General features: G+C 42.7%; 2 protein-coding genes across 5 annotated transcripts; one reads left to right on the forward strand and one right to left on the reverse strand.

The window, feature by feature from the left end:
- Positions 1-568: 568 nt before the first annotated feature.
- Positions 569-3444, reverse strand: cox6b2 (cytochrome c oxidase subunit 6B2). Of its 2 annotated transcripts, none has more exons than XM_079275755.1 (4): positions 3366-3437; positions 2737-2875; positions 1872-1972; positions 569-1312 (listed from the first exon to the last, which is right to left on the reverse strand). In XM_079275755.1, exons 2-4 carry the CDS (start codon positions 2840-2842, stop codon positions 1259-1261), a joined length of 261 nt encoding a protein of 86 aa, XP_079131881.1. In that variant the 5' UTR covers positions 2843-2875; positions 3366-3437; the 3' UTR covers positions 569-1258. The 2 variants fall into 2 exon arrangements, with proteins under 2 accessions (XP_079131881.1, XP_079131880.1); XM_079275754.1 differs by having other exon boundaries at positions 572-1312; positions 3377-3444.
- A 1698-nt stretch (positions 3445-5142) lies between these two features.
- On the forward strand, positions 5143-13704 carry rasip1 (Ras interacting protein 1). 3 transcript variants are annotated; one of them, XM_079274801.1, is made up of 16 exons: positions 5143-5366; positions 6126-6247; positions 6540-6991; positions 7164-7415; positions 7499-7740; positions 7829-7990; positions 8561-8765; positions 8853-9151; positions 9253-9414; positions 10471-10511; positions 10780-10934; positions 11046-11158; positions 12083-12368; positions 12768-12931; positions 13018-13159; positions 13256-13704. In XM_079274801.1, exons 2-16 carry the CDS (start codon positions 6126-6128, stop codon positions 13432-13434), a joined length of 2976 nt encoding a protein of 991 aa, XP_079130927.1. In that variant the 5' UTR covers positions 5143-5366; the 3' UTR covers positions 13435-13704. The 3 variants fall into 3 exon arrangements, with proteins under 3 accessions (XP_079130927.1, XP_079130928.1, XP_079130926.1); XM_079274802.1 differs by having other exon boundaries at positions 7499-7710; XM_079274800.1 differs by having other exon boundaries at positions 13018-13704.
- The last annotated feature ends 1516 nt before the right edge of the window (positions 13705-15220 follow it).

The raw sequence follows: 15220 nt of genomic DNA on the forward strand, positions 1-15220 counted from the left end.
TATTGGAATCCTGTAATACACTAAGAACGAAATTAAATCAAGTCTCTGCTTGTTACCAAAGGCCGTTAAGGTTAGTCACCTACAATAGCAACGTGAAGTAAACAGTGAAATTCTGGTTAAGATCAAAGGAGCAAGTTTACATTTATTTGTCTGATGTGTAAACATTATACACATCAAGACAAGAAATGTAACACGTAGTAGTGTGTTAAACCCTCCACCTTCGTGAATACATCGATTAGTTAATATTCATGTCTGGTTTTATTACTAATATTACTCCGTTTTTTGGTAATTCAGCAAAACCTACATTTGTATTATTGTTTGAAGAAGTCATTGATGTCCTGCATGTTTTAGGACAGATCTATTATAGAAGCACGTTTAAAAACTTAACTGGAAGTATAATTCTCAATACCATGAAAAATGTTTTAAACTTTATTTCTAATATTTATCATTGAAACCTGATCATGTAGTAAATCTTCTGTACAGTTTCAGACTATTTGTGATTTCATGGCACAAATAGTCCTGAAAACCCCACATCAATAGGCCTCATCATAAAGAGGCACACATGTAAGCTGGTTGGTCACAGAGAGACAGTTCAACTGCGCCATAGTGTGGTGAAAATAGAGTATTACTTCAAAACGGCCATCTGGTTGTATCACCACTGCCACCCGCTGGAAAAACGTTGTTATAGTTGTGTTGAGTTTTCACAGCAGACAGACCTGAGGGTGTTTCAGACATGACTAAATAGGCACTTCATCTCTAGTGTAAATAGTCTGGAATACTTTAATGAAGACAGCACGAGGCTGCAAAATCAAGACAGCTGAAGGCTACGTTGGGTAATCCAGAGACTACAGTCGAAAACTACAAATCTTGATATCAGCCATTAAATCTACACCAGGCTTGCATTCATTTAAATTAAGGAACATATTTAAGAAAAAAGTTCACTGTGTCTGTTGTATTGGAATTACTTACTTAAAGGGCTTTTCTCAAAAACAAAGTGCTGAAACACTACAATGACAAACATCCTTTTCATTAAATCTGAACTGTATTTAATGATGAAACAAATCGGAAGAATACTTTACAATTGAGACGGGGAAAAAAAAAAAAAAACTTCAGACCGTAACATGCAAAGCTGTGCGTGTTTAAATTTAAAGTCAACAACAGTAGCATCACTGATGTAGATGTCCTTAGGCGCACTACTGAGCTGCAGGTAACAGAACGTCCTGGAGGGGACTGTCCTGATCAATGACGGCTGCCGATTTCAGATCTTCCCTGCGAAACTTCCATCCTCTATCTGCTCGTCCCATTTGGAAACCTGTGGGAGATATTCGAGAAAATATAAGCCCTAACTGACCACAAAACTAACGTTCAAGCATCAGCAGAAAAGTGTTCTCGGTAACGGTAAAGAATGCCGTGTCTCCTGCATGTATCCAGGCGGTGGTGCAGATAGTGGACAACTTCGGTAGTTTCATGTCAATCCCTAGAATATAGCACCAACAGAGATTTGACATCCCCTGGTTTTGGGAACACTTTATGTATCAAAATAATATTAAGTCAAAAACAGGTTTGGTTACAACTACCTAATCTGAGCATTCTAATGCAACAGCTGCGAGTACATTTTGTCATATCTATAAATGTATGTTGTATATCACATGCAGTTTAATAGATGTCGCAAAGAACCTCAAACTCCAAGAGATAACCAATCTCCACTTAATCACAGAGAAACAAAGACACGCACACGGCACAGAATACCATGAAGCAGTAAAACAATCAGTCTGTCTAGTTTACTTAAGCTAATGTTCAACTATCAACATTAAGTGTGTGCATGAACACATTTCCAACGAAACTATCATAACTGTAATCCCATAACTCACCCAGCTCATAGGACAGAGGCTCTTGTAGACCCTCTGGTACCATTCACAGGGAGCCACATCCTGGTCTTTGGCTGACAGGGCCTTATTGCACCTGTGGAAGTCTGGGATAAAAAAAAAATAACAAAAAGGGCTCACGGTAATCATCTGACACAATGTTCACACTAAAAACACGACAACAAGAAGCCACTGAGATCGAAGGGCAGTCGGTACCAGCATGGAAATGTGTGACAGAACAAGCTTATCTTGGTTTTATTAACAAGCTGTTCAAGCTTTTATTTAATTAACAAGATGTTCGAGCTTCAATGTGAGGCGGAAAGTAATAATCCCACCACTATTGTGAAGCTGTTTTAATAAAACCAGCTTTAATTATAACCGTACACGGTTATAAAAATAAGACACCCTGGTGAGAGCACAAACACAGACACTTACAATGTTATCAATTTCGTATGATTGTCTATATTTTCACTGCAATGTTAAAAATTGTATTTTGCTATTTGAAACTATTTTATTTATTACAAATGGATTTTAAGCAGAATACTGATTCCAGTTGTGTAGTTTATAATTTGCAGGGGCATTTTTAAACGCTACTAATGTCATGTGGAGGTCATATTATTAATTCCACGTAAAATGTTAAAAACACCTGAATGACGACTGATTAGTAAGCTTTTGTGTACCGTGTAAATCTGATGGTTATACATCCACATATGTTAACTAAACACTCGCTATCTATCATTACAGATGTTGCAGAGGTACATGGCTGTAAGCATATTGAAGGGTAGAGGGATTTCCTTCTCTTGAATTATATGTCCCAAGTGTCCTACGGTCTTTTAAGGAGTAATCACAACATATGCATCTCTGTCCTCACCCAGGTAGTTCTGATAACAGTTGCGGGTCTGGTTGGTGTTGGGGAATCGGGCGTCAAAGGGAGCCGTCCTGAAGTTCTTGATCTTCTCCTCGACAGTGTCAGACATCTTTTTGAGCTTCAGTCACACGACTAAATGACACTGAAACAAGGCACATATTGGATTAACTCACAGCTGATGCAGGTTTAGAAAACACGCTAGATCAACAGTGTGACCTCAATTAAGGCTCACTGTTAGCTGGCTAAGCTAAATATAGCGTTGTGATCAAAGTTAAATTTAGGTTAGCTTTGCTCACGCTGTATTTCGCAACTGGATGCTAGTTTGTTTAAGAAACCTAAGGATAACTATCTAACCTTGATACGTATATTGACATAAACAAATACTGACACGACCACATAGCTTTGAAGAACAAGTTAGCATAGTTTGCATGCTAACTGACTAACTGTTGTTAGTTAGCTAATGCTAGCTGTCACCCCGTTGCTAACATGTTAATATATATGGTAATTATTAGCTAGGTTAACACATTTAAGGATGGCTGGTTGCCTCAAGAGTTTTGGCAGTTCAATACATCAGAAAGCCTGATAAATATAATTGTAAAGGTTGTAAATAGCATGCTAAGTGTCGGCGTTACCGTGAGCTAACCTTGGGACGTTTCTTGATGTGTCCTCGGAGCGCACCGGAAACATACCCTTCCTCGTCAACGCGCAAAGGATGCTGGGATATCGGCTCATTAAAACGTCTGACCAGACAACTTCAGTTTTCAGGTTCCTAATATCTGTTTTAATGATCTTTATTGAGCTATAACGACCATAATAAATATCAGTAGCCTGACTTATAGTAGAGAGATTAGTTTAGTTTACAGATCTAATGTGGCACACACAATAAGTGTGGGATATGTAATGTTTCCTTATTGATATTTCCTATGATATTTCTCACCTCAGCAGTTAGATTGATCTTCTCAAAACTGCAATATGTTGGTTGGTTGTAGGAGAATCAATATTGACGTGCACATTTTAGTCATTGTTCATGGTTTACTGTTTTGAAACAAATACTTGAGGTTACGGATGCAAAAGTGACCTCACCCTACTGAGTTCAAGTTAAAATCAGCTGAAAGCAATACTCCACCCACCACTTTTACTATTAAATAGGCTTGTAGACTTGGAAGGTGGCGGACAAAATTGAGTACTGAATTTACGTGTAGTATATTTCTTTTTCGAAGAGGACTCCAACTGTTGTCAGTTTGAATTTGTGTTGCTTGCAGTAAATCACGAGTTTTCGAAGTGTAAAATATCAAAATTCGTAGAGCAACGTTTCAGAGAAACATACCATATTCTCTGCTGTTCATCTGTATTCTCACGGTGTTCCACTCTCACATTTTTGACAACTATAGTAAAGTAATCTGATTCAAGTCAAAGTCATTTACAAAGTCCCCTCAGGGCATGCCCCAAGAAGCTACATATTTCATGATGTAACTTACATTACTGTCTTCATTTTAAATTCCTTTGATAAAATATAAATTTGTAATGATTGACATCACTCACAGTAATGTTATATTCTGTTTGTAGCCTGTTTCACAAGATTCGCAAGGAGATCGATCACAGTTAGACCTAATTTATTGTGTTGTACTAATGTTATAGCCACTGTATATGTTGTCAACATTTAACTTGAAGTAATCTATTCTCTTCTCCCTCAATGACGCTTTGAAACAGTGGAGGAGCCTTTGAACTGGGACACGGGTTGTTGACCTATATTGACAACGTATTTGGTCTGGAGATGCAGATTTCAGTAGATCTATCCCCTGAAGTGAGACACAGTGACATTCTCCTTTCTCTTTTCTTCACCATCTTCCTGTCGAAGAAGAGGTCAAAGGTCACAGGTGTCTCTGTCGCTCCCTCTTGCTTCCTCTCTCGCTGTATGTGTTTTTCCTTTATCTTCTTTTCAGCAAAACTTCCCCCTGTGTTTTTTGTGATGCATCACGATATCTGTTCTAATCACAAAAATCTCAAAGAAGAATCGGATTTAAATGGCCACATTCTTGAGAATCTGTGGTGGCTTTACGACCCAGTTTGATTAAGGTTTATTAGGATGAAACAGTGACACCATATTTGTGTTTAATCCAGACAGACCAAAAGATAGATATCTAGATTGCTTTGTGGGGTATCATGTAGTGTATAGTAATCCCTACAAAGGTCTCAAAGGCTCATTTGTGTGTGTGCAAATTCACCCTTCTCTCGCTCTCTACCAATTTCTGCCTCTCTCTCACTCAGTCAGGATATAGGTGTTGTCCACTGCTGAGGAAGGAAATTCTGTCACTTAGAACAATGGGCCTGTTTCTCTATCTATAGAACCAGAGAGCCTGAGAGCCAGAGGGAGAGAGGGAGCAGACCGTGTCCAGTTAGTGAGAAAAATAAAAGAAACAGATACTTTAGTCAAGAGATGATTGAACGAATGGTTTTTAAAAAGTAGCAATGTGTATGTAGATGTGTGACAGGTTAACGCCTTTTGAAAATGGAATTTCAACGCGGGGAAAAGGGAACATACAAGGTTATTAGATTACTTTGAGCTGCGTATTTGAATTTTGGTGGCAAAGATTCATCAAAAGACACTATAGAAGGATCAGAAGTAACCGCGGGTAAGTGCTTTCAAAATCTAACATTCTAGCATTGGTGTTTTTTTTCTTGTAGCATTTTAATTTCATGATTTTTAAAATATTCCCCCACAACATCTAGGACAGTATGCTCCGTAAAAACTGCCATCTTTTGTGTCCGGAACGATAACAGCAGATTTAAGGTGTGGACACACATGTCAAGACATGACAAACAGTCTTGTCAGAAATCACACTTTAAAAGGTGCAGTTTCCAGAGGGATACAATATTGTTTGTTTAGGCCTCCAAATTCCACCATGAAAACAATAATGTGTGAGCCATAATTTTAATTGTAATCGACATAAAAGTAACGCTGAGAAAAGGACAGACAGTGACCTTTGGAGTGGGTATTTCCCTGTCAGTGCGACAGCTGGATCTGAGTCTGACTAAAGATGCTTCCTGTTTGAGAATGGGAAAGTCGCGCTATGATTTTCATGGGCTCATCGGGGTGTTCTTGGTTCATTTCTTTCTTTTTGTTTTCACCATGTTGACAACCAGCTGTAGGTATCCTGTTGATATGTTTTTGATGGTGACATCATGCCATTGTTATATTGTTTCAATCCTGGCATTGCTGACACACATTCTTCACTACAGAAGGTGGATTAAATACATAAAGGGAAACGTGACATTTACAGTATCTTGACATTTTCAATGTCATTATCATTATTATTTGTTGGCAGATTATTGAGTCATAAATGCCAGATTTGTTCTTAATATCGGCATGTTCTTCTCTTGCACTCTGTCAGATGGAGGGGTCTGGCAGTCCTCGCTTCAGAAAGCTCCATTTCCCAGTGGGTCTGTGGATCAACTCGCCCAGGAAACACTTTGCCAAGCTTGGGGGTCGCTGGCCCAGCGCTATCTCTGTCAAGTCAGTCTGAAGTACTCTTAAACTCACTTTTTTAGCTGCTGTGTTATGCAACTTTCATGCCAGTTATTGTTCAGTTAGAATTCAGATTGTTGAATTAACAGCTAATGCATTGATGTCATCTTATCTCACTTCCACTGTCATTAGTGTCCCTTCAACCCTGTATCCCTTCCCTGTTTTATTTTAGTCCTTGTTGTTTGTCCATGTTTAGTCCGTCATAATTCACAGCTGACTTGTCCCTTCCTTTCTCCTTCCTCTCTCCTCCATCTGTCTTCCCCTCCTCTGTTGTTCTCAGGTCGACCACCAGCTCTGACGCAGCCTCCCTCCACGAGGCCCCCTCTGCTCCTTCCTCTTCCCTTTCTAACTCCACCCCCTCGCTGGCTTCCCCTACCCCATCCCCATCTCCTTCCCCAGCCTTCCTCAGGCCCCGAACTGCTGGCCCCCAGTCCCGCACAAAGCGCCTTTCCCATCTCTTCCTGCGAGGGCGCTCTAACAGTGACCGGGACCGGGCGGTGGGGGAGAGGGAGAGAGAGGTTTGGGCTCATTCAGCTGCCCCGTCCTCCCACCACTACTTGCCCCCTGCCTCTTCCTCTGCCCCGGGACTAATCAAGATCTATGGGGATGCCCTTTCCAGTGGGGCCAACTATCGCTCGCTTCTGGCCAACATTCATTCTACAGCCAGACAACTCATCGCCCAGGTCATCACCCGGTACACTGAGAGGGAGAGGGAGGAGACAGATGACGCAGGTACTAGAGAGGGAAATTTTCTCTCATGTGGACCTCTGCTGCGACTCATTACTTGGAATTGTTTGCTCAAATATTTTTAACCAATAGGGAATGACTTAATACAAACATAAACAGTGGTGTTATGGAAAAATAATTACCCCCTCTCCTCCTCCCTTCCTCCATTACCTTCTAGTTCTCCAGAAACACAGCCCAGAGGACTTCCTGTTGTGTGATGTCATTGGAAAGCCCATCCAGCAGCCAGATGGAGCTATCAAATGGGAGACAGAGTGCCGGAGAAGCGTTGCCCCATGGGAATGTCCCCTGTTGTTAGTGGACATGTGGCGGCCTAAGGACGGATTTGAGCGGCGCTTTGAAATCCAAAGAAAGGACGACTATGAGAGAGAAGAGAGGGAGAAGGAGAAGGAGCGTGAGAGGGTGGGAGAAGGTATGTTTGAGACTTAATCGGCAGGTCTCTTTATACATGGCACGAGGTCAGACTGACCGATCCTCTGATTGTCTGGGCAGCAGGTGTGCGCTGGCGGCGGAGCAGGATGTCATCAGGGGGTGGACCAGAGGAGAGCGAGCGTGGACACCGTGGAAGAAACTCAGAGCTCAGGAGGAGCATCAGTGACATGAACCTGAGTCTGCGGCGTCGCCAAGGCAACCATGTCAGTAATGATTCACGTGGGTCTGGCAACCGGCCGAACAACAATGGAGGACTGCAGGACAGGAAGAACATTGTGAGCATGATCAACCCACAGCAAGGAGAGGTAAAGAGGATGATGTTGTGAGGAAAACACTGAATTACTGAAATTCTGCATGTGGCGTTTTAACCATCATGTCTTAACCTTTTTTCAGATTAGAGCCTCAAAAGTGGAAGCAAAGGTCGGATGGACGAACCAGCTTGCGGAGGACGAGGATTACTCCAGCTGTGACTTGGAAGTGATGTCACAAAGTTTGATCCTTCCACCCACAGATCGGCCCTACTTCCTGTTGCTGCAGGGTTACGACCAGAGCAAGGCAAGACACGCTGACGGATGATATCACACGCACACAAACACTCACAAACAACACCCACACACACGGATGCTATGTAAACACAGGCACACAGCCAGACACACACACAGGGACATTTACGTGGTATACTTTATAACAAGGTGCGTACACACTGATGTGCACAGACGCAAACGAGCATTTTTGAGGACTTGTGCAGACATACACGCGTGCACACACCCTGCACATGACATCATACCTGCATGTCCTTAATCGCCACGTACCATCAGGGTTTCCATCCCTCTACAAGCCGCTCCCATTCAGCATGCCGCACAAAACAGCCTCAGAGCAGCGCAATGCTTCAACAATGTATCCAACGAAGTAAAACCCCTCTGTGTACATCACTTCATCTCACACAATGACCTCACACAGGTCTCCATTGTAACAAACTGTGACACACTTCATACCTTATCACCCGCCTTCTGTTCAACTTAACATCTCTGAGATGGAAGATTGATATAAACCACAGCACTTAAAAGATAACAGACAACAGACCTCCCTGACTTTGTTGTGCTCTCCACTGTGTGTTTTGTTTAGGATTTTGTTTTGTACATCATGACGGGACATACTCATATGTTTGGAAGAAAGCCCACAATGAGGGAGAGAGAGAAGGATAGAGAGAGGGAGAGGAAGGGGAAGAGGCCTCTGAAGGTGGACACGTTCCTCTCTGCTCCTGACCTCTTGGCCAGACACTTGTTGGTCAGGAGAGACTCAGCTGTTCCCGACACGCCTACCAGACAAGGTACCAACAGTCACTAAGTCATATCATACATACATCCATGGTGCAATTGTTGTGTCCCTTAATTAATCTGATTTTATTTCATCGTAGCTCTGATGCGACCCTTCAGAGGGGGTGCAGTCACACACAACGGAGTGGCCCTTTACAGGGAGACGGTCCTAAAGCCTGGGGATGTGATTGGTTTGGGGAACCACTTCCTTTTCCTGTATCGTGACCCCCGCGTGACTCCAGCTCCACCGCTGGCATTGACCCTGCCATGGCAGGCTGATGCCTCCACCACCTGTTGCCCCTCAGGGTTAGTGGACAGACAGGAGGCTCTGAGGCAGTACCTGGGATCTACGGAGGCAGCTCTGAAGTTTCATCCCCGTCATGCAGATGCTCTGTTACAGGTGAGACAGGAAGATAAAGAAGATATTACTTCCTATCCATTTATCTGGTAGAAAAATGGCCTTGCTGAGATATGTTATGTTTATTCCTCACTATCTCTTAGGAGATAATCTCCAAAAATTCCTCCCCAGACTCTGGAGGCGGGCCCTTAGCTCCTGCTTATCTCCTGTCAATCATGATGGACCATGCCTCGAAACACTTGGACCCTGCTCTCACACCACAGATATTACTCAAGTCAGCCAATCATATAAAAGAAATTGTCTGGGTAAGTAAAAAACAACAACAGCTCAATATCTAAAATACAATGAAATGATACGTGGGGTGCCCTGGTGGCCTGGAAGTGATGACCATGAACCAACAACAACCAGGACCTGTGTTGCATGTCATATCCCATCTGTGCTTTGAGCTAAATGATAACTTTGACTTGCTAACATGCTCACAATGAAAATGCTAACATGCTGATGTTAAGCAGATATAATGTTTGTAGTTTAATGTGTGCTAACAATTGGTAATTTATACGAAACACAAAGCCTGACTGAGGCTGATGGGAAAGGCATTAGTCCTGCAGGTTTTTGGTCAAGTATCGGACAAATTCGAATTTTGACCTGATGATGATACAAGATTAAGCCGGCGTTTACCAAAATTGTTACAAATCAACCTAACGGGGAAATAAATGTCTTGAACAATTTTCATGGGAATCCATCCAGTAGACATTTCACTAAAAGCCAAAAAAGTCAACCTGCTGGTGGTGCCAGAGGAAAAGTCAGGGGATCTCCAATGTCAGTAGGGTTCATCCTCTGGGAACCATGAATGTCACTCCATTCGATCGTTGAGATATTTCAGGAGTGAACCGACTGGCATTGACATCCATAGAGCCATGCCGATAGCCGGGCTAAGACACAAGAGCTCGGCATACAAAATGTGCTCCATGTTATATTATGTAAAATTACAAAATACCTCAGGGGTTTAGTGGGAGTTCAACACATGATCAAGTAACAACTGAACTATTATCCTATATCCCTATTATCCTATTTTGGGATAGTATTGCGTGACAATATAGCAGCTTGGCAGAAAAACATCAGGGAGACAGATTGAGATTGCCACATTCAGTCAGACAGAAAACCCAGCAGACAGACATGTGCCCTTCATTGTGGCCTGCTACGTTGTGGACAGAAGCGAGGATGAGCTGATGTCACCGCCCTCCTGCTGGAAAATGTGCTGTAATTGTCCTGGCTGCGGGGCGAGACTACGCTCTCCCTCCTCCACCCCCACACTAACCCAAGATGTCTCTCCTCTCTTCTGTCTCCAACTCTCTTTACAGGATAACATTAAGGAATTTGGGGATAAGCATCCCACACAAAAGTAAGAACATTTTTGTTCGACGTCATGTTTCCTCTGTTTAGAGATCTCCTGCTGAGTGATTCATGATACTTTTGTGCTGCTGTTATGTCTTTGGTACATTTTTGTGGTATGATGAAAGCATTGTAACACGGTGATGTTGAAAATGGCTTAAATATAGTTCAGTAATAATAACTCAAGTCTATTTTTAGTTTAGTCTATTTTAGTTTCAAGTCTAGTTCACAACTATTTTACAGCCTACATAACTTTGGCATTACGTTATTGTGTCCAGTTCCACAGAGCAAGAAGGTGAGATAAGCACGCCGAATGTCCAGAAACTGTCCTCTGACCTGCGACCCCTGATCTTCTGGATGTCAAATGCCACAGAGCTCCTTAACTTCTTCCAGGTCAAAGTTGAAGCCATGGAGAAAGAGTGGGAGTTTGAAGGTGAGAGTGATATGAAAACAATGGAAGTTACCGATTCAAGTAAAAAATAACCTTTAGAAGCTATGACCGTTTCAAACTCTTGAACTCCTCTTACTGATTCTTTCTTTAAAGCCCCAGGGGACCCAGTTTTGACAGCTGACATGGACACCTGCTCAGAAGCTCTGGCACAGCTGGATGACGTCATTATGCACACCTTCCAACAGTGTGTGTATCACCTCACCAAGGTGCAGTATAAAAATACTACTTTTTTAATTGTCACTATACTGTTTGAGCAGTTTAAAGACAAAAAAAAGTCAACTTGGTTTACCGTTTTATGTGTGACGCCACAAATACTTTTGAACACCACCGCCAATTCAACTTCACAGAGAGACAGCAAAATGTCTCTCTGAAGACTTAAGGCATATTTTTTTGTTTACCAAGATGTTTCTGAAGCTGTCTAACCACACCACTATTTATTTTAATTTTTTCCAGCTGTGACCAGCTCCTCAATTCCCTTCGTGCTTTGCATTCTGGGAGAATAGTGTGCAGCAACAGCATACTTGAAAATTGACTGTATTTAGTAAACATACAGTTTAACTTCAATATACATCATTTCGTCACTTTTACATTGCAAACACACTACATACTAAAAAACTTAGACTTAGTGTGTGTAGACTTGCCTACATCTACACGCCACACTAAGGGCTAAAATGCTCACAATGAAAATGCTAACATGCAGATGTTCAGCAGATATAATGATTACCATGTTCAGGAAGTGAGTTTAGCGTGTTAGCTTGCTAACACTCACTAACTAGAAACACGGTGGGCCTCGGGGTTATGGGAGGTCATTCGTTTTGAAGGTATTTGGTCACGAACATCGAATAAGACATTTGACCTAATGTTAGTGCTAGAAAAAAAGAGAGGGATCACCAAAGTTATTAGAATCCATCCAGAGGGGGACATGATTATCTGCACCAAATTTCATGAAAATCCATCCAACAGTAGATCCACAAATGTCAACCACATGGTGTAGCTGGAGGATATGTTAGAGGATCACCAAAGTCAATATGATTCATCCTCTATAGACCATGAATGTCTGTACAAAGTTTAATGGCAGTCAATTTTCTAAAACAAATGAACTCAAGTTTCCCTCCTTTCTGTCCACAAAGACCCTGTACTCACTCCTTCCAGCTCTCCTGGACTCCAACCCATTCTCCAGAGGAGAGAAGGAGGACGGAGCTCGGAGTGCAGAGGGAGAGCAGAAAGAAGGAGGAGAAGGAGAGGTGGACGACGTGTCCGCCTTACCACCCAAAGTTGCCGGGCTGGTGGAAGTGTACCGCTGTTCTCTGATGCTTTCACGGGAGGCATGTCTGTCCCCGCCGCTCACCTCCCAAACCTTCGGCTACCTCTTCTTCTTCACCAACACCTCCCTGCTCAATACTTTGCTGGAGAGAGGTGAGAGGGCGCAGGTTAAAGTGTAACCTTTAACACTTTAACACAGCCAGTGTGACCGCAAGTGACAACTGGGAGATAATGTTAAATGTTAAAATGTAACAGAAGCACAGGTAGACAAGAGTCAAGTTAATGATATTACTCAGCCAGTTATACCGCAATTTCTAGTTTCGAACAATAAGCTACTGGTCATACCAGACCGAGGAAGGTTGTAGCATGAAAACCCTGTCGTGTATTAAATTGAGCAATGGTCTTTTATTGTTTATGAATTTAACTTTTAATTTGTAAAAGGAGGATTGTGTTATTTCTTCTTTCAAAAGTTTGTTAGTCTCGCTTTAAATTCCTCCCTTTGATAACAGAATTGTGTCTTTCTGTTCTCTCTCTCTCTCTCTCTCTCTTTAGATGGGCTGTTTTCCTGGTCCAGAGCGGTCCAGATCCGTACAAACTTGGACCTGGTTCTGGACTGGCTACAGGGGGCGGGATTAGGAGACATAGCCTCTGAGTTCATGAAGAAACTGTCCGTCACAGTCAACTTCCTGTGTATTCCCAAGACTCGACTTATCCAGGTAACACAGCTGCATGCGACGAAAGCTTCTCAGCTCAAGATTATTCATTGTTCATATTGATTTACCATTACCCTCTTGTCTTCCAGTCATCCTGGACCAGTCTACTGGAGGAACATGTCTTATTAAGCCCTTCCCAGTTGCACCACCTACTCACCCATTACAAGCTGGGTCCAACCAGAGCCCCACCATCATCCTGGGCCCCTCTGCCAGGCACAGAGCTGAGTGGAGGTGATACATATGTAAATAAAACTAACACATTTAAGAATCCAACGAGTGAAATGGTCTGTTTCATTGATTGTTTATTTTTCCTTTCTCATCTTTTAGACATCTTTGAGAGCTTCCTGGACCATCCTCCTCTAATCCTGCCAAATGAAACTCCACGCCTTGACCTCTCCCAGCCAATCCCGAGCTCTGAGCTCCAAAAAGAAGTGACACGTCTCCGCACCTTCTTGTGGGGACTCGATCAGGATGAGCTCCCCGCCAATCAGAGGACTCGGCTTTGAGGAAGCCCATATTTGTCTCTCTACGGATGTCTCCGGAGTGAAAAATTAAAATCACCAGAAACAGCACATACACCTGAAAACAAAACTGGACATGTTCTCTGCATTTTGTTGCCTGGTTGTTGTTTTTTCATGACATTTCCATATCAATTCATTTATCCATTTAGATATTGTCAAGTAAAAGAAATGTATTGGCTTTGGTATGTCTTAATAGATTTTATTTTAAAGCAGGGAGTAAAAGCCCATGTCTGTTGGATCGTGCAGTGTTATGCATTACACATGACTGTTTTACTTGGCTCCCATGTATGTTTTTAAACTACTTGTTTGTAATAAAACGCCGAAGTCTAGTCTGAAAGACCGACAGTTTCTGTGTGATCTTTGACAAGCTCGTTTCCCACAGCAGGGCCCCTTGGGTTTGGCATTCGCCTTAACCTCAACACCAGGGGAATATTCCACAAGGTGGCGATGCAGGACTCATTCCCCTTTGACGTTAAGTGATGAGTCTGCAGGTAGAGTTGCTTGACTGAGGAGGCAATCATACAACTAAATTAAAGTCTGCTCCAAAGGCTCACTCTCATTTCCTGTACCCAGGGTTGCATTTTAGGAAGGGGCCATGACTCAAGCAAGTAAATGAGACTGTGACGACCGCACACAAAGGTTACCTTTACCAAGGTGAGCCGTCGTAAAGGTGGAAGCTGGGGACTTGAGAGCAGGGGAGATTTCCATTTCCCTTTGTTGGTGTGACACACACAAGTGGTCTGAGGTAGGGTTTCCCATTTCATTATTGTGGTACAATCCCCTGGCCCTATTAAACCTGTTCAGGTCATTAAGCAAAAATTTGCATGTGGCTGTCATGAGCAGACGGCAGACAGGTGGTGATATCATCAGGAGTGAGTAACAGCTAAACAAGAACTGTCACAATTTGGTAATATCCAGTTAATTTCCTCGTCTAGTCAGCCAGACCTTCTTGGAAAACAGTTCTCCAGTTTTCTTTGTTTTGAGAGTGAAGCTCTATGAAGTCTCTCAGAGACTTATCATGCTCCTCCTTTGGCGCCCGACCAAATGGTTTCCTTTCTTCCGGTCAGCCTCACAGATGAATTCCTTGACTGTAAAAAGCTAAAAGTCCCGTGAGAGACCCCCTGCTTACATCACCACTGCTGCCTCCGGTTCTGTCTCCCCAATTTGTTTTTTTACTGTGCCGACATCAAAAACATCCCACTGAGAAAGACCGGTTATAGATTGTGAATCATGAGAAGAGGCTCCCTGCGGTCACGTTCATCAATGAAGTGATTGTAATCAGTCTCATTTGAAATTCAATGTGGTGTATGAGTGAGAGTGAGACTGTGTTTGTGTGCTAATTTCAACTTTCCAGTAATGTCAAACAGATGTAGTCTGCAGCTGTATAATTAACCACAGATGGGGGTTCAGACTGGTATAGGTCCGGGCTGATTGTGTGACATTACAGTCGTCTGTGATACAATACGGTGACCAATGTCTGAGCACTATTAAGTAACATGTCAGGTTTAGTAAGCATGTGACACACACACGGTTTTCTGTGATCCCAATCACTGACAGACAAAATGTCATACACACTTTCACCCAGAATTGCGTAGTCATACATACACACACACACAATCCTCTTTCTCTGTCTCTCTCACCACACACACACACACACACACACGCACGCACCAAGAAGACTTCTTTACCCAGGTGCAGAGTCCCACACCTGTTGTAGCAGCTCTCTGTAATTAGCTCAACACAATTATCATTGGTGGATGGAGGGGAGTGG

Source organism: Melanostigma gelatinosum (genome assembly GCF_949748355.1).
Source record: "Melanostigma gelatinosum genome assembly, chromosome: 9".
NCBI classification, from domain to species: domain Eukaryota; kingdom Metazoa; phylum Chordata; class Actinopteri; order Perciformes; family Zoarcidae; genus Melanostigma; species Melanostigma gelatinosum.